General features: G+C 41.0%; 1 protein-coding gene across 3 annotated transcripts; it reads left to right on the top strand.

Moving 5' to 3' along the window:
• Nucleotides 1–624: 624 nt before the first annotated feature.
• Nucleotides 625–16861, top strand: MGST3 (microsomal glutathione S-transferase 3). 3 transcript variants are annotated; one of them, XM_075182690.1, is made up of 6 exons: nucleotides 625–731; nucleotides 5703–5826; nucleotides 6403–6476; nucleotides 8871–8928; nucleotides 13221–13293; nucleotides 16550–16861. In XM_075182690.1, exons 2-6 carry the CDS (start codon nucleotides 5710–5712, stop codon nucleotides 16669–16671), a joined length of 444 nt encoding a protein of 147 aa, XP_075038791.1. In that variant the 5' UTR covers nucleotides 625–731; nucleotides 5703–5709; the 3' UTR covers nucleotides 16672–16861. The 3 variants fall into 3 exon arrangements, with proteins under 3 accessions (XP_075038791.1, XP_075038793.1, XP_075038792.1); XM_075182692.1 differs by having other exon boundaries at nucleotides 645–731; nucleotides 5683–5826; XM_075182691.1 differs by lacking the exon at nucleotides 625–731 and adding an exon at nucleotides 850–961.
• Nucleotides 16862–19305: the final 2444 nt, after the last annotated feature.

Below are 19305 nucleotides of genomic sequence, written 5' to 3'. Positions count from 1 at the left end.
ATGAATATCTAAAGACTGAAGTGTCTTTTACATTTCTGTCTCCATTAATGAAGTCATGTTGTCTTACCTGTCAATCTTTGGTTAAATCTTGGTCTCCATGAAAATGGCCACCTCCATAGGCATCCATACATGGACATAGGACACAACTTCTGAATTGTGTCATCATGCCACAGATGGCGAAGCCAACCACATCTTGTACTGGCTCAGCATCAGGGAGAATGCCAGACTCTTCAGGGAGTGAGGGAGATCACTCCTATTTCAGGGAGTTTCGGCAAGTATGGTCTAAAGCCCTATTGAATGTAACTGGAGTATTTTCCTACATTCCAACAAACTACCGAACAAAATGAAAAACGATATTAGGCACTCCGGAAAATAGGTAATATACTTTGTTACTATGTCATGTAAGCAACAAATAACACAATCTGCCTTTAGTAATCTCAAATTATCAAAAATACATTTCTATTTTAAAGGCTCATTTATGTCTAATTATTCCTGTAGATTATTAAAACACGGTTTACTAAAGCCTGTGAGAAGAAAAAAGTGCAAATCATTTAGGAGAATCAGACTCTGTGCAGAAAACGTAACAATGCATTACGTCATGCCATAGCATGAAATACTCAGCAAGGATCGTGTGGGAGGGGCTCCTATGGTAAAATATCCTTCCGTCCTTTGCATCTCCTCCTCCCATATACACTGCACTTCTCTGGGAATCAGACGGTAAAAAATAAAAGGTAAGTTTAATTTTTCTACGTGCAACATGTAGGTAGAGTATGATGGTATAACAGCGTCACAGTGGGGTCTCACAGCCAGCTCCCCCTCCTGTCCTCTAACCGCAGTGACATGAGTTACGGTGATCTGTAAGATTTCTTACCGAACAACTTCCTGTTCCATTTAACCTTGACATTGTATTGGGAAAGTCGCGCATTGCTGAAGCTCCTTTATCGATTTCGTGGTTAGCAACGTAAGTTTGTTTTGTTTTTTGTTTTTAAAATTAATAAGTGTTACTAACGTTTCACCCCTTCCTTGATTATATTTCAATCACCCAGCTGTAGCAATAAATAGTTTGTCTCGGTACACAATCGGCATAGGGTAATATCAGTGGTCGTGCCTTCGGATTGAGTCATCCATGTATGGTCCAAGCATTCAGTAAAGTTCTGAAATAACGTGTGTAACTGAGACATGAAGTATTAGCACTTCTGTACTGCTAGAGGAACCGGCAGGGTGGTAGACGCCCCATACAGGGAATTGAAAGAGACAAGGTTGTGTTGAGCTGTCTATACTTTTATGGGTAGGGTTGGAAGATCGAATTCAAGAAAAGCATTAGGTGTTATGTATTAAGCATAAACTAAGGTGCAATCTCACAGGTGTTTCTACATTTCTGACAAAAGCTTATAAGTTTATGGATCAAGATGGTTGCATTTGTGGAGGAGCAGAATTTTGCACCAACAAGCGGGGACAGTGTTGTACCACAGTTATTCATACTTGCCAACTCTCCCGGAATGTCTGGGAGACTCCCGAGATTCGGGTCGGTCTCACGGACCTCCGGGAGAGCAGGCAAGTCTCCCTCATCCCACAACTGCCTTCCCAAAATGATGCGATTCATGGTGAATTGTGTAATTTTGGCCCCGCCCCTGCGACAAAACGGCATTTCCGTTGGGGGGGAGGGGGCAAATGATGTTTGTCTGTGCCCCGCCCCCCCCCCCCCCCCGCCCTCCAGTCACGCCCCTCTCCCGGACAGAACTTGCTGAAAGTAGGTAAGTATGCAGTGAATACTTAGGAAGGAGCAGGTTGGGGTGAGGGCATCCCTTATTAGGTATGGAGTAGGTACACCATTGAACCTAGTTTTACGGAACAGTGCAAAAATGAGATTTCATTATGTTGAGCAGGATTTTTTAAATGAGAGAGACTGAGATGGTGCATTTGTAGGGGCAAGAAGTACTGTGTGCAAAGCCACAGAACTATTTGTACTGCGTGCAAAGCCACAGAACTATTTGTACTGCGTGCAAAGCCACAGAACCATTTGTACTGTGTGCAAAGCCACAGAACCATTTGTACTGTGTGCAAAGCCACAGAACCATTTGTACTGTGTGCAAAGCGACAGAACCATTTCCATTCTACAAATGGACTTGAATATTGCACAATCTCAATCTGACAGAGAATATATATATATATATATATATATATATATATATAATAAAATCTGTGCATATGCTAGCTAGTATTAAATTGGCGAGATTGGCCCGATGAAGTAGTAAGGTTTTTCCCGATGTGATATCCTTAACGATGTTACCAACTACTTAAGAAGGAGTAAAAAAAAAAAAGATCCCGATCAGTATGCTGATTCATGTGTAAACACTAAACATGTTTTTACAAGATTTACCTTCAAATCTTTGCTCTTCATCTGTCATAATCATCAGCTGAAAAGATCCTGACTCTGCACACTCCATAGAGATCTTTGGACACTTGGTCACGAGTCCATCCATACACACTGCATAATTGGAACAACATTGTTAAACAAGCTTTTTAGTTTAAAAGTCAAATGAAACAATACAATGTGCTTTTGAGCGATAATCATTCATATTTAGAGTGTACACACTAATTCAATATTGGGCGGGACAGTTTATCCTGTGATTGGCCCGATAATTGGCTTAAAACCCTGTAGTGTGTACTCAGCCTAAGTCAACTGTTACCATGTTAGGGCAGCTATCACTAAGCTGCTTTGGTGACTTAAATTGCAGTGATAAGTGGCCATAAAAAGGTCACACTTATCAATGCAGTCAAGGACATTTTCATAAATGTACTCCTTAAACATTGATTAAACATTATAGTGTAGTCTTCCTTACCTGACATGTGGTGATCTGCCAGAATGACTAATGTGTCACCTTTTTTTCTTGCGAGCACATGAAAATCTACTCTCTAACACAATCATGTAATTGTATAGTTGTGTATATTAGACAGCTCTCTCCTAAATAATTGCATGTTTCATTAGAGTCTGCCTTTTAGATAGCATGGAAGTAAAGTGCCTGACAAGAATGTGAGTACAGAGATGTCTGCAGTTGTTACTTATCAATTGCCACTTAATAAGAATAGCAATACAATTTACTTTAACTTTTTGAGGACCTGCTTATAAGCCATGTTGGTAAGTTTACTGTATTTTTAACCTGAAAAAAGGAGCACAGTATGACAGCCCAAAATGTTAAGCCATAGCTCCAGTGTCAAGCATATTCTAGACAAGTGATGGCTAACAAGTGGCCCTCCAAGCGATCACTTGTGGCCCTCAGCTCCTTCATTATCAGCTTTGTTTGTTATAGCTTGTAACACTTGTTTAAAATGCCTGTTGATATGTTATTACAGATAAGTGACTCTTTGTTTGATTAAATGTATTGTATTGTTTTAACTTATTACATATATTAAAAGTAATCTGCTGCCCTTTTGTAGCTTAGAGGGCTGCCTATGCGGCCCCTGAAGTGTATCAGGTTGCCTATCGCTGTTCTACGTATACCCTGTAGGAAATCATCCTGGCCCTCAGCTTGCATTAATTTGTTTTTTTTTAGTAAATCTAGCACTTACCAAACAGATGCTAAGGCTATTATAATCTAAATGACTGCAGATATGGTATAGTGCAGTCTTTATAGTTGATAGCGGAATGTGTCCTGATGAGCTTACATTTCTTCTGTGTTCACCAGTCAAAAAAAGGAAAAGGTAAAATCATTGAAAATACACTCCTATTCATAAGCCACTAGGATGAATAATACTGGGAGTTGTGACTTTCAGACTATGCATGATACTGAGAATATGGAGCCGTACTCTGCGTGGGAAACTGGGGTTATGCGGTGTAGCGGAGGCACGTGGTGACTTGGTGGTTAGCACTTCTGCCTTACAGTGCTGAGTTCATAAGTTTGATTCCCAACCATGGCCTTATCTGTGTGGAGTTTATATGTTCTCCCTGTGTTAGCGTGTTTCCTCCCGGACTCCAAAAACATACCAGTATGTTAATTGGCTGCTATCAAATTGACCCTTGTCTGTCTGTGTGTGTGCACACTGCGAAATTGGTGGCGTTATATAAATAAATGATAATGATTAGGCAGTCAAAGGAGTAAAGCTTTTATAATATTTGCTTTAGGTATATTAAAGTTTTCCTGTAATAGTTTATACTGTACTGTCCCCAAGCTTGGATTGGCAATTGTGGTCTTTACTTAGCCATTTATTGCCAGAGAGTGCTGGGTGGAGCCACCACCACTGGCTCGCATAACAGTTTTGGTAATCTTGCAGCACCTCCCTGGATATCCAGACCTGTGAAATCCAAAATTATGTGACTCCACACACAGGAGCTCATGCTGAGCCTGATGAACCCCTGTTTGCTCTGCGTAAAATATGCAAATTTATACTGCGCAAGGCCACAAAAATAGCCTACATCCGTACGCGGATCTGATACTTGGGCCTCCTTGTAATAGACAGTCTGGAACGCGGGAAGGAAGTGCTGTGCATATACAGAACAAGTACAGTAAGGTCGTGTTCATGAAATGGTGAACTGAGGCGAATCCACACGGAGGTGCCTATACTCCTATCTGTAGCTGTACAATTGCCGGTTCCTGGGGGCTGGTACAAATCCACGCTGATGATGCCAGAACTAACTAGCCTCTTCTGTTTATCTGATTGAGGATTTAACTGTGAAGCTTTCTTCATTGCTCGTGCCTATACTATATGATATTGTGGACATATGTTAGAATTGTTTTTGTGCTGCTGTTATTAATACACGAGAATGAAGATTATATTTGCTCTATTTTATAGAGGGTTTTTTTTAAAAAATTTAAATCAAACCTAATAGTGAATGTGTTTTTGCTAATCAAAACAAATGTGTACAAACCTGTTGTGCTTATGACCTGATTGGGTGTAAGTACACCTGATTAACATCAGGGACTCTGAATATGTGTGCATTATTATTTTTTTTTCCCCTTATGTGTCCAACTCTGTTATGGAGCTCTGGGTAGATTCATGCCAAGTATAACCTTTTTTTTTATTCTGACTAGGTGGAGTATTTAGTGTACACAGTCAACCTCCCAGACCAGAGGCTGCAGCCTGTGCACTGTGTGAACTCAAACCCTACTGTCCCTGCTATGTGTTTACTGCAGATTTATTTAATTTTCTGTGTAAAACAGAAACAGGTTTCATTTTTTGAGGCCAAAACACAGACTCTGAGTGAGCTATGGATAGACACGTTAATAGTGGTGTTATACATCTCACTCCTCACCAGCACGTGGAATACTCTTGGTAGTTCTGACAGCCTGACACTATACTGTGAATCACCTTTTATTGTGGTTTTACTGACACTCTGAAGTTTCAGCAGCTTACAATTTTAAAGTTTGGAGAGAAGTTCTGCATCATTGGTCACAAAGCATACAAAAAATAAAATCAAATAACATGAAGAATAATAAAAACTTACAAGTCCAAAGTTTAAAAACAAACTTGAATGTAAGTTCCACATACTGCGTGCTAATATAGAGAATTCTGCAAACCATTTAAAAGCAATAGGCTCCATGCAATAGTGAGAGGATTCCCACAAGACCAGATACATACTGGGATCCTGCATGTTGAGCGCTATAAATCTGTTTTTTTTTTTTTTATGTTTCTTGGTAAACATATATTGTCATACTAATGTTTTTGTATATATTTAACCTACAGTATATTAACGTGTGTTACAGTCTGAAGATGGTGGTCCTTTCCAAAGAGCATGGGTATGTGATCCTGACAGGTGCAGCCAGCTTTGCTATGATTACTCACCTGGCTATCAATGTGTCAAAAGCTCGTAAGCAATACAAAGTAGAGGTAAGAAGCAAGTTTTGATATTATGTACACAGTCATGCCTACAATGGTCTGTTGCCAATCAGTCAGTACTTTTTTAGATCATTTAAAATGGTTGTAACCAGTCTTGCTGAAAAACCTGTGGTTTTGTTTGTTTTTTTTTTCAACCAAATTTATTTTTTGTTTTACTGCTGTTGGCAAATCATTGCTTAGCTTCATGTTTGAGACAGAAAACATGTTGTTACAAGATCATAGTAGCGCCAACATTTGTTCAGTGACATTAGACATCATAAAACAGACTTAAAACACTGACTGTAATATTTTTGGTCTTGTTCTCTGCTTGGAAAAGTGTGTATGTCTATGTACTGAAAAGCATTTACCATAGAAGCTTATATAAACACACTCTTACCAAATGTGTTCCTCAGTGTGTATGTGTGTGTATGTATATGTGTGTGTGTATATGTGTGTATATATGTGTATATATGTGTATATATATATATATATATATATATATATATATATATATATATATATATATGTGTGTGTATATATATATATATATATATATATATTATATAATGTAATTTTATTTTTTTTAAGTATCCCAACATGTATAGTGATGATCCTGAAAATGGCAAAACTTTCAACTGTATCCAGCGGGCACATCAAAATACGTGAGTAATTCTTACAATTTCCTTTCAAGAACTTAAAGATGCAGTAAGTTTCATCCTTAAAAAAGAAAAAAAAAATGTGAATGGCACCCACATAAAAAACACAAGATTTGGAGTGGAAATGGCTTATTTAGGGGATATTCCTTGTTTTCAGGAGGGAAAAGAGATATATATTTATTTTTTTTCTCTGCAAAAGGAATTTATTTATTTCCCCCACATCCTCAGATATGTGAGGGTGTCACCTGATACTTTCAGTGAGATGACCTCTGCACCTTCCTGGTGCACTTAATACATGAAAGCCTATTTTTAGGCACACTTCAACCAGTTAAATACAGACATTTAAAAGTGTGCTGGTGACACATGGCAAAAATGAGTCACATTGTCCCCACTCGTGTTTAATTAGGACGTAAATAAGACTTAACTGAGCAGTATTTTAACAAAAAACCATGAAAGTTTAAATTTAATGCTGGGGCCACTACTAAAGTGGTAGTTGATGGGAGGGTTCCCGCCATTTACATTTTCAGGTGTACCCGCAATCCTGAAGAGTAAGTACAATCCCCTTCTACACAGGCAGTTCTAAGGACTGGGAAATTCGCTTAGCAAACAAATGGGTACATCTGCGCAAATCAGAATTTTTGTGCTTTGCAAATAACTGATGGTCTTGAGAAGCTAGACTTTAATGTAATAGTCATGGCCAAAAGTTTTGAGAATGACACAAGTATTGGTTTTCACAAAGTTTGCTGCTTCACTGTTTTTAGACCCTTTTGTCAGATGTTGCTATGGTATACTGAAGTAAAATTACAAGCATGTTATAAGTGTCAAAGGCTTTTATTGACAATTATATTAAGTTTATGCAAAGTCAGTATTTGCAGTGTTGACCATTCTTTTTGAAGACCTCTGCAAATCGCCCTGGCATGCTGTCTATCAACTTCTGGGCCACATACTGACTGATGGCTAACCATTCTTGCCTAATCAATGCTTGGACTTTGTCACAATTTGTGGGTTTTTGTTTGTCCACCCACCTCTTGAGGATTGACCACAAGTTCTCAATGGGATTAAGGTCTGGGGAGTTTTCCTGGCCATGGACCCAAAATTTCGATGTTTTGATCCCGAGCCACTTGGTTATCAATTTTGCCTTATGACACGGTGCTCCATCATGCTGGAAAAGGCATTGTTCATCACCAAACTGTTCTTGGATGGTTGAGAGAAGTTGCTTTTGGAGGATGTTTTGTACCATTCTTTATTCATGGCTTTGTTCTTAGGAATAATTGTGAGTGAGCCCACTCCTTTGGCTGAGAAGCTACACCACACATGTATGGTCTCCGAAAGCTTTACTGTTGGCATGACACAGGACTGATGGTAGCATTCACCTTTCCTTCTACGGACAAACGTTTTTCCAGATGCCCCAAACAATCCGAAAGGGGAATCATCAGAGAAAATGACTTTACCCCAGGCCTCAGCAGTCCAATCCCTGTACCTTTTACAGAATATCAGTCTGTTCCTGATGTTTTTCCTGGAGAGAAGTGACTTCTTTGCTGGCCTTCTTGACACCAGGCCATCCTCCAAAGGTCTTCGCCTCACTGTGCGTGCAGATGCACTCACACCTGCCTGCTGCCATTCCTGAGCAAGCTGCACTGGTGGTGTCCCGATCCAGCAGCCGAATCAACTTTGGGAGATGGTCCTGGCGCTTGCTGGATGTTCTTGAGCGCACTGAAACCTTGTTCACAACTATTGAACCTCTCTCCTTGAAGTTCTTGATGATCCGCTAAATGGTTGATTTAGGTGCAATCTTACTAGCAGCAATATTCTTGCCTGTGAAGCCCTTTTTGTGCAAAGCAATGAGGAATGCACATGTTTCCTTGCAGGTAACCATGGTTAACAGGAGGAACGATGATTTCAAGCACTACCCTCCTTTTTAAAGCTTCCAGTCTGTTATTCTAACTCATTCAGCATGACAGAGTGATCTCCAGCCTTGTCCTCGTCAACACTCTCACCTGTGTTAACGAGAAAATCACTGACCTGTTAGCTGGTCCTTTTGTGGCAGAGCTGAAATGCAGTGAAAATTTTGTTTTGGGGATGAAGTGCATTGTCATGGCAAAGAGGGACTTTGAAATTAATTGCAATTCATCTAATCGCTCTTCATGACATTCTGGAGTATATGCAAATTGCCATCATAAAAACTTTGTGAAAAATAATATTTGTGCCATACTCAAAACTTTTGGCCATAACTGTACACGACACATCTACATTGCAAAATTCTTTCTGACATTTAATAGAATAATATATATCTCACTGTAATAATCCTGTGAACTTTGTACTGTCTTTGTCTACTGTAGTGTTACACCCATGCTATAAATTATTCTGCTGTGTAAATCCTCTGTCTACCTTGTTTTGCAGTCTAGAATCATACCCTGCTTTTCTCTTTTTTCTTGTTGCTGGAGGACTTACACAACCGGTAAGATAATACTCTTTTTGGTGTTTTTTCTGGTTACTTACCTTCCTGAACATCCATTGGTGGCTGTATTACTTTTGCCTTTAGTCATACATGATGTTTTTTGTAAGGAGTGAACTTGCATGAAATGTTTTTTTTTGTGTACACCTCAATCAACAAAAATCACATTTACTACTGCTTAAACCTTAATGCAATGTGATGTTTTTATATGTCACATCTGGTGTTGCCACACTAGAGATTGATGTTTTAAGAACAGTATTATAGAGATGGTGTTATTGTAATTATACATCTCCCAACTGTGGCCATCAAAGAAGGCTAAGGGCAGCAGCAAAATCTGTGAGCTGTTCTAAGCACCCTGCAATCTGTTATTCAAATGTGCTGATCGGCAGCCATGAGATGTACTAATAAATCACATTTTAGTTGAAATTATTAGTAATAATTTAGAGGAATTCCTAAAACGTGTGTATATGTAGTTCCAAACCATAAACAATGGTTCTGGTTGTAGAGGTATAAACCACATCCGGTCTTGGAGGGGTTAAGTAAAAGACAGCTGCTAGGATTATCACCATAACTCTGTTTTGGGTGGAATTTGGGTAAGGAAATCAAACCCCTCCCATAAAACTCTTTTTATTATTAATAATAATAATATAATTTATTTGTTGGGCGCCAAAAGGTTTCCGCAGCGCCGTACACAGTACAAACAGTAGTACAAAACAGGATGACAAAGTACAGAACAATAAACACAAAAGTACCAATGCTTCAGGAACTCCAGGGAGAGAGATATGGAGTAAAGACAGAGCAGAAGAACCGGTATGGAGACAGGAGGGGAGAGGGGGCCCTGCTCATAAGAGCTTACATCCCAAGGGAGGGTGAAACAAAAACAGGCATGAAAGGGAGCCAGTGAAGCAGGGGGAGAGAGGAGAAGGGCCAGGGGAGGGAGGGAGAACGAGAAGAGTGGATGAGGGGTTAGGTGGATGGTTGGTAGGCTTTGAGGAACAGGGGAGTTTTAAGTGCCCGTTTGAAGGAGCACAGGTTGGGAGAGGGATGGAGCGAGGGAGGTCGTTCCAGTGCAGGGGGGCAGCTCGGGAGAAGTCCTGGATTCTAGAGTGGGTAGAGGTGATCAAAGTGGAGGAGAGGCGACGATCATTGGCTGAGCGCAGGGAGTGGGCCGGAGTGTGAATGGTGAGGAGGTTAGAGATATAGGGGGCAGTAGACTGGGAGAGAGCTTTGTAAGTGGTTGTGAGGAGTTTGAAAAGGATCCTGTAGGGGAAAGGGAGCCAGTGTAGGGCGTGGTAGAGAGGGGAGGTTAAGGAGGAGCGGCGTGAGAGAAAGATGAGTCAAGCAGCCGCATTGAGAATGGAGCTGAGGGGGCCGAGATGGGAGAGGGGGAGGCCAGTGAGGAGAAGGTTGCAGTAGTCGAGGCGGGAGATGATGAGTGAGTGGATGATTGTTTTGGTGGCATCTTGAGAGAGGAAGGGCCGGATGCGGGCGATGTTGCGCAGTTGGAAGCGACAGGCTTGGGCAAGGGATTGGACGTGGGGGGCAAAGGAGAGAGAGGAGTCAAGGGTGACACCCAGGCATCGGAGTTGGGTGACAGAGGAGATGGTAGTGTTATTGACAACGATAGAGAGGTTGTGGTGGGAGGGGAGTCTGGGGGTAGGGAAGACAATGAGTTCAGTTTTAGAGATATTGATTTTGAGAAAGCGCGAGGACATCCAGGAGGAGATGGCAGAGAGGCAGTCGGATACACGAGAGAGGAGGGTGGAAGAGAGATCAGGAGAAGAGATGTAGAGTTGAATGTCGTCAGCATAAAGGTGATACTGAAGACCAAAGGAGGTGATAAGAGCACCGAGGGAGGAAGTGTAGAGCGAAAAGAGAAGGGGGCAGAGAACAGAGCCCTGGGGGGCGCCAACCGAGAGGGGAGGGGGTGGAAGAGGAGCCAGACATGGAGACAGAGAAGGTGTGGTTAGCAAGGTAAGAGCAGAACCAGGCATGGACTGAGCCAGAGAGGCCAAGAATAAGAAGAGTTTGCAGAAGGAGGGGGTGATCCACGGTGTCAAAGGCCGCAGAGAGGTCAAGGAGGATAAGCATGGAGAAGTGACCCCTGGATTTTGCTGATAGGAGGTCATTGGTAACTTTGGCCAGGGCAGTTTCAGTGGAGTGGAGGGGGCAGTAACCAGATTGCAGAGGGTCGAGGAAGGAATAGTCTGAGAGGTATCTGGTGAGGCGACAGCAGACTATCTGCTCAAGTAATTTGGAGGCGTAGGGGAGAAGGGAGATGGGGGGATAATTGGCAAGGGAGGTGGGGTCAAGATTGTTTTTTTTGAGGATAGGAGAGAAGAGTGTGTTTAAAAGAGGAGGGTACTACACCAGAGGAGAGTGATAGGTTGAAAAGGTGAGCAATGTAGGAGCAGGCAGTGGGAGAGGGAGAGCGAAGGAGGTTAGAGGGGATGGGATCGAGAGGACAGGTAGAGGGTGGAGAGGAAAGAATAAGGGAGCGAACTTCTTCGCCAGATGTAGGACAGAAGGAGCACCAGAGTTGTTTGTTGGAGGAGGGATGAGGGATGGGGCAGTGGGAGAGGGGTTGGAGGAGGAGATGTTCAGTCTGAAGGCCCCAATTTTGGAAGAGAAAAAAGTGGCAAAGTCTGCAGCGGAGAGGGAAAGTGGTACAGGAGGGGGGGGGGGGGAGAAAGAAGGGAGTTGAAGGTGGCAAAAAGGCGGCGGGGATTACAAGACAGAAGAAATTAGGGAATTAAAGAAGGTTTGTTTTGCAAGGTGAGAGGGCAGAGCAGAATGAGGAGAGGATAAATTTAAAGTGAAGGAAGTCAGCCAGGAAGCGAGATTTCCTCCAGAGGCGTTCCGCTGCGTGAGAGCACTTTTGGAGGAAGCCGGTGAGTTTGGAGTGCCAAGGTTGGGAAATGAGGCGGCGTCGGTGGATAGGCGAGGCAGGGGCGACAGCATCAAAGGCAGTAGTGAGGAAATGGTTATAGAGGAGAGGCCGCTAGGTCAGGGCAGGCCAGGGAGGGAAAGCATTATCACATTGCTAGTGATAATGCTTTCCAAATATATTCTAACAATGTAAAAGTCTTATAAAACATTTTTCTTGGTCCGCTTAGAATAACAAACCTCCCTCTGAGCCTATGTAATTCCTGACACTATCATGGCAGCAAGGGATATTCTATAAAAGTAAGACATTTTTTTTTTTCTTAACTTTTTTTTTCTTCAAGATTGTCCATTTGTGTACTCCAGATTCTGTAACGTTATATTGCCATTTTTCCGCTTCTTCTTATGCTAAATGGTTAAATAAATGCCACAGAATATGTAATTTTTTCACTTCATATTAAAAAAAAGTAGCACATTATCTGGTCTGAAGACAATAGAGCAAAACTATAAAAGCGCATACATTTTTTTTTTTCTTTAAATGACCCAAAAAATGTTTTTTAATAGAATATGGTGTACAGTTGTATAGTTTTTTTTTTTTTCTTCAAATAATATTTTCATAATTCTCCCCTTTTATAGAATACCCACAATATGTCTTTAGTTTAATGTAGATTTTGTTTGTTTTGTTTTTCTTGAATAATTGCAGTTTTCTGAGTGTGAACAAAGTTGTGTTCCAGTGCACCACTTAACATTCAGGGCCTGATTTTCAGTTGGGAGCAAAGCAAAGAAAATGAGTAACTTTGCACCTTGGCAAAACCTTGTTGAATTAGGGGGGAGGTAAATATAAAACGTAGGAACAGATTTATAGTTAGGATATGGCATGTCATCGATCAATTCTAATTTCAGTATAAAAATAAAGTTATCAAGTATCATCAGCTATTTCTGTAGCGCTACAAACTCGCTCACATCAGTCCCTGCCCCATTGGAGCTTACAGTCTAAATTCCCTAACATACACGCACACACAGAGAGAGACTAGGGTCAATTTGATAGCAGACAATTAACCTACTAGTATGTTGTTTTTTGGAATGTGGGAAGAAACCCATGCAAACACGGGGGGGAACATACAAACTCCACACGGATAAGGCCATGGTCAGGAATCGAACTCATGACCCCAGTGTTGTAAGGCAGAAGTGCTAGCCACTTAGCCGCCATGCTGCTACATGAAGAAACGGACAGTATTTTCCTTTAAAATAAGTCTATTTGTAACCCTTGCATTGTGACGTGGTTTGTCCAGGTGCTAAGTTCCTAATTTTCTTTGCTTTGCTCCCAAGTTAAAATCCGGCCCAAGTCTTAAAGTTGTTAGAATTCTACTACATTCACATTCTACGTTCTTTTTTTGTTCCTATCCATCTAGCGTGCCACTAGTGCACTGGGAGTAGCCTGGATTATTGGCAGAGAGCTGTATGCCTCTGGATACTCTACAGGAGGTGAGTACAATTGTACATTCAATAGTACAGCTATAATCTCTCTTACTGTAAAGTGTCCCCCACGCCTTAAAGTCTATTCATTAGTGAATTGCAATTTTGGAGGAGGGGGGTATGTATTTATTTCTTTATTTAAGAGTTTGTATTTTAATAAGTTTTCTAAGCAGAAAGTTCTCGCCCGCTGCTCATTCACGAGCTGAGTATTGTAGCGAGATACATGGGCAGCACTACCTCTGCCTGTGAGACTTGGCTTAGAGGGAGGAGACTGGCACTGCAGATACCCATCTTCCTGGTGAGCTCTGCTGATCAGGGCCCATGTAACCATAAAAACAATCATTTTCAATGAATAACTAAAGCCTAATGTCCTTTCCACCCATTGTGCCAGGTGCTCCACAGCTGTAAAGGATAACTTGTTTAAAGAGTAACTTTTTGTTGAGTTTTATCATATTAAGGAAAGGAAGGGATACAGAAAAGAAAATGGAAGGAGGAAATCGCATTATATAAACAACAATATTAGTCAAGATCTTACGGTAAACTGATGATTCAGACATGAAAAAAGGGCTCGCAATAAATACTTTGTGACTTTCTAGTTTAAATACAAGAGCATAAGGGATATAGGGTGATAGAAGCTAAAAGAGATGGATGATTAGAAATAAGGTTTAGTGGAAAGCGAAAGGGTCAGAGATTGGCCTTCTGTCTGATGGGTAAGTTCACCACTTGTGTTATATAATCTACAAGTTAACCCGTGCATGATACTCATGCATTTGTTTGTCAAATAATGTCAGTATACCAAATTTCAGGTCATTCGGATGAGCCCTTTCTGAGAAAATAGTTTTTTCCACAGACACACACACACTAACACACGCCACTACACATGCAGGGGCGGATCTAGAAAATGTTTGTTCCCCGGGGGGTGTTAGGGCGGGGAGATTTAGGCCCCACCCCCTTTCCGACTTCTGAGGCTGCACAGTATGTGCAGGTTCGCTCGCCAGTGACAGGCAGGGACAGTGTGCTGCCCGGCTGCTCTGATTGTGTTTAAAATCACACAATCAGAGCAGCCGGGCAGCACACTGTCACTGCCAAACGGACCTGCACATACTGTGGGGGAGGGGGGGGGGGCGCGATTGCCCCGATCGCACCCCCCTGGATCCGCCACTGTACACATGTGTGTTCATGAGGTAAAATTACCTCACGAAAATGAGTTTGACCCCTCAACTCGTCAATAATGTCAGTATACCAAATTTCAGCCCTTTTTGAGTTTTTTTTCCCACACACTAAGAATTTAGTAGGTCAGTTAACCCGTGCATGATACTCGTGCATTCTAGTCAAATCAAGCTACTTAAGGTGTTAAAAACTCCCCACTGTCACCCCCGGCAACCACCAACCACTCCCAACTGTCACTTCTCCTTCAAGAAATATATAGGTCAGGTCAGTGTATAACTCTGCCCAGCAGGTGTTTTTTTTTTTTTTCTCTCTCTCAAATATAATGCTTGTTTATTTTACTATCTGTTTGAAAAGAGAATTTAGAATCATTTGTAATGGATCTCATTTTTAGTGGGGTGATATCATTTTTCAAAACAATTTTGGCGTTAACTCTTGGACATAATATTAGTTAGTGATGAGAGCAATAGTTATGACTCAGTTTCTGCATTTGAATGAAAGGGCAATGAATTACTTTGAATAAGGTGCAGTCAAGACAAATAGGTGTCTTATGCGGCTTTACTTCAGTGATTCTGCAAAATACGCTTTCAAAATCTGTAATTTTGTAACATCTCAACGATATCCATGCTGTTCACACTGTCAGCAGTGGAACATGACAAAATGATGCAGGTTTTATTTTCACACATTCTCCTCCCTAACACATATTTCATTGTTATCCATATGAGTGGCAACATAAACATGAAGATCAAAGGATTTGTAACCTGCAGTTTTCGCACCCTGTAGCCAATTTGTAGTGTTAAAGTGCTAAAATTGTTACTTTCTCTGAGAGATGGAGGGCTGTCATAATGATGGGTTCGAAGGCAGCTTTCTGTACATTCACTGAGAGAAAAAATGGTAAAGCCCTGCAATATTCTCTAAATGTTATACACAAAGTGTATTCTGTAAGCTACATCGGCTAGTGGAGGATCTCTCTCACTCACATGACACTGAACATTTGCATGACTCTATTTGCCCACTTGCTCTGCTAGTTTTGCATGCCCATTGTTATTTGCTGTTTACATCTTCAATATGCATTGGGATTCTAAAGTTAGTCATGTCAAAGTACCGATGTGAAGTAACAAGAGATGGTCTAAGCACACTAGAATTTTGTTGTGTAAAGAAATTCAAGAGAAAATGAGGTGACTTTGAATTTCAATAATTTTATAAAAAGATGCATACATCAAAAAGTAGCAACATGAAAAATGCAATTCCATGTAACTTTCTTTGTAATATACACAACTGGTGGATACAACAAGCAATCAGAAATTAAGTAACACCTGATATCTCTCTTTTGGTGTGAAAACCAATATCTGCAGTTGTTAAATGTTCACTGTAGCAAGGAGGGTTAGAATATCCTCTGCTGAGTGGTTTTATTTCCTGATGCTGAATAGCAGGTATTTTTTTCCTTTCCGAATATCAGGAATAGGATAGTTAGTTAATGAGATGATTGGTATACAGTTGGCTGCTGCATATGTTTTTTTAAAGCTGTAAAATGCTGTATTTCAGAATTGAGCAGAAAGTAGTTCTTATTTTTCTTAAGATTTTGTATCAAAAGTGCAGGTGTAGATGATTATTAGTTGTTGGTAAAAACAGTAAACCACGCAAAAGGGAGAGAAAACAAGTCTTACAGCCTAGACATAGCTGGGGTAGAATTCTTCTCCCTAGGGAAGATATATTTAAATGTGTGGCCTAGTACCCTCAATCTCCGATTGGTGGCGAGTCTCACTTGCAGACTTTTATCTGGCTCTGTTGTTATAGTGACGGTCTTGTTCGCGGATTAAGGATATCCCATAGTTCATTTCATTCGTCGGTGTTCCATGGTAGTAATCATACTTTTGTGCAGTGTCAAAACGAGTTATTCACAAGTTTTATATGATAAAGCAAACACTAACTAAAAAAATAAGGGGCCTGTACAGTATTAAGTCAGCCGTGTGACTGTAAATCTGGGTATCCAGAGCTTTATCTAGCGTTATTTGAAAGGGTGTGTCTAAGTGTGCAAGCTTCATGTTTGTCATTTCTTTTGATAACATTGCATTGTTGTTTTTTTTGTCTCCGATAGATCCAAAAAAACGTCAGAGAGGTGCCATTGGTTCCATCGCTCTCCTCGGCCTCTTTGGTACTACTGTATGCAGTGCTTTCAAATTGCTCGGCTGGTCTGTTAATCCAAAGACATGGTGTTGAATTGACAGAAATATTGGAAAATGGGACCAGATGTGTTCATTTAAAGGGGCTACCTAAATCGTGCTAATCCCGGATTAACCCCATTTGCAATATGTGAAGGGGTAGGTTAGGGTCTATATTGTTAAAGTAGGACACTTTAATCTAATTACTGTGTATTTTCTAAATAAAATTTGTAAAACATAAAATATTACCAGAATTGTGTGGTGTTTTTCTTTTTATGGTCGGGTTAGACATTTAACAGCAAAAGCAATTATGAGACCAACTATTCGGTCATCTGCTTTTAGCAATTTAGGGCCTGAGTAGTTGGCCTAAAAAATATGGGCCTAACAGAATGGTGAAAATATGGCCAAAAAATTGTATATACATTTAAAATGAGTTGCACATATGTTAACGGCTGCATCTTTAGTGTGGGGGGGGAAAAAGCATCTCCCCTTCTCCTACACAAATTAATAACTAGTACCAATGTGAGGCTTCTCTGCAAAAGGGGTAGGTAGCACCAGGATCGTCAAACTATAACAGGAAGACCTATTATAATCATAATGTGAACCCAGCCACACCTTTCTACAAAGGACTGAAGTCTCGGGGAACCAGGCCTGCAAAAAAAAAAATCAGCCCCATGCTGAATAGCACAGGGGCTCTCCCTGGCAATCCATGGGTGCCAGCTTTAAAGGGAATAAGCAAAAATAGATTAATTACTAGCAAGCCCTGACAGCCAGTTTGCTGAAAGATATTAGTATTCAATAGCAGAAAAAGCATAGTTTTTAAAGTTTGATAGTAGAACTTTTGTATAAATAAAAAAAAATGGCAGGGCAGACCCAGTTGCCAAATTGTACTTCTTGGCTCCTGGGGCCAGCACAGCACGAGATCAGAAGGGAGCTGTAAGCTAGTACTGGACAGAACACGTCCGTATGTAAATAGGGAGTGCAGCATCCAAATGCAAAGGGGCCACTGTTGAACCATTTGGGAGCTGTAGTGTATTAAACCTGTCCATTATGGCCTGATGGCATCCTCTTTTGGTGGTCTGCATTAACTGAATTACTGCATTTTGATAATGGTGGGCAACTGGGGGGTAGCATCACAGTAATACATGGGAGGTGTATTCAATCATCTAAGGCAGGGTTTCCCAAACCCAGTCCTCAGGGCTCCCTAACAGTGCAGGTTTTCCGGATCACATGTGACATAATAAGGACCACCTGTGGATCTGTTACAATGTGTCAGTCAGTAATGAATACACCTGTGCTCCAGCAAGGAGATATGGAAAATAGGGATGTGCACCGGCCACTTTTGGTGTCTCGTGTTTTGGATTTGCTTGAGGTTTTGGGTTCGGATTTGTTTCGTAAAACACCTGACAAAAGGTTTTGGTTCGGATTTAAGGTTTTGGATTCGGATTTATTTTGAAAAAAAACATAAGTGCTTTTTTTTTTTTTCACTCCTACGCGATTATTAACCTCAATAACATTCAATAACAATCATTTCCACTAATTTCCAGTCTATTCTGAACACCTCACAATATTGTTTTTAGGCCAAAAGGTTGCACCGAGGTAGCTTGAGCACATAATGCCAAAAAAAGAGGTACAAGATGGAATTGTTCTGGGCCCTCCCTCCCACCCCTCGCGAGATTCGACGCGAGACTTGGACGACAAAGACTCGTTTTCATTTTTTGCCCGCCGGAAATATCCCGTTCGGATCCGCACTGTTCGGGTGGGCTCGGATTAGCGTAATCCGAGCCCGCTCATCTCTAATAGAAAACATGCACTGTTAGGGAGCCCCTGAGGACTGGATTTGGGAAACCCTGATCTAATTTTTACACAACCTCTTGAATGCATGTACACTGGATTTGACCAGCCTTTACTCCTGTACAATGTGATAACTGGCCACAAATGTGGCTGTTTTAAAAATGAGTCATTGTAGCTGCTCCTTTATACCGACATATAAAGTAGGAGGAAATCACCCATGCACCTTTTTCTGCATTAGTGTATGAAATGTGCTGGTGAGAGTTTGGAGAGGCTCCAATTCTATCATCCATCTATGCAGAGCAGTCTGACACACTCAATGAGGAGCAGCAGAGACAGGACAATAGGTTGTGTTAGGCTCTGCATGGACCCTTCACATAGTCAAAGCAGCCATTTTATGGACTGAACCAATTCACGAGAACAAGTACCTAGCGAAAATTACTTGGGTAATGGGAATTGAAGAAAAAATAAGATTGATGCTTCAACTGGGTCTAGCTGAAAGGTAGATCGTAAAGGACCGCTCACAAAATTGGCCCAGCCAAGATTTTTTTTTTTTATTTTTTTTTTATGGCAGGAACACTGCTGCATTTTATACAAATAAATCAGTCAATATAATGAAAAAGGACAAAGTATTAATTGCTGAAACACTTGCTGTTTAACAAAATGTGCGATTGAGAATTCGTATTGCGTCCCTTGTAATTACCAAGCAATGAGCACAGTTTGATGGGCCAAAGTACAGAAGTCTAGTAATGCTAATCTGAAACTGTACTTTGTGCAGGCTTATCTATATTACGGTTGTCATTTTGAAGCCTTACATAAACTTTGTCCCTGCTCATTTTAAATAATTCCTACAGCGGGGGCTGTGGCTATTACTACGCAGTCAAAAACAACATATTAATGA

The sequence above is a fragment of the Mixophyes fleayi genome, chromosome 8 (genome assembly GCF_038048845.1).
Source record: "Mixophyes fleayi isolate aMixFle1 chromosome 8, aMixFle1.hap1, whole genome shotgun sequence".
NCBI classification, from domain to species: domain Eukaryota; kingdom Metazoa; phylum Chordata; class Amphibia; order Anura; family Limnodynastidae; genus Mixophyes; species Mixophyes fleayi.
The sequence above is the reverse complement of the archived record's forward strand: the minus strand, read 5'-3'. Positions and strand labels throughout refer to the sequence as shown.

What these genes read in the sequence shown, in the direction of transcription:
- MGST3 (XM_075182690.1), top strand. Translation starts at nt 5,710, where the DNA reads ATGGTGGTCCTTTCCAAAGAGCATGGGTATGTGATCCTGACAGGTGCA. An exon ending in GTAAGCAATACAAAGTAGAG is followed by an intron (nt 5,827 to 6,402) that starts GTAAGAAGCAAG and finishes ATTTTTTTTAAG; the next exon opens with TATCCCAACATGTATAGTGA. An exon ending in CTGGAGGACTTACACAACCG is followed by an intron (nt 8,929 to 13,220) that starts GTAAGATAATAC and finishes CTATCCATCTAG; the next exon opens with CGTGCCACTAGTGCACTGGG.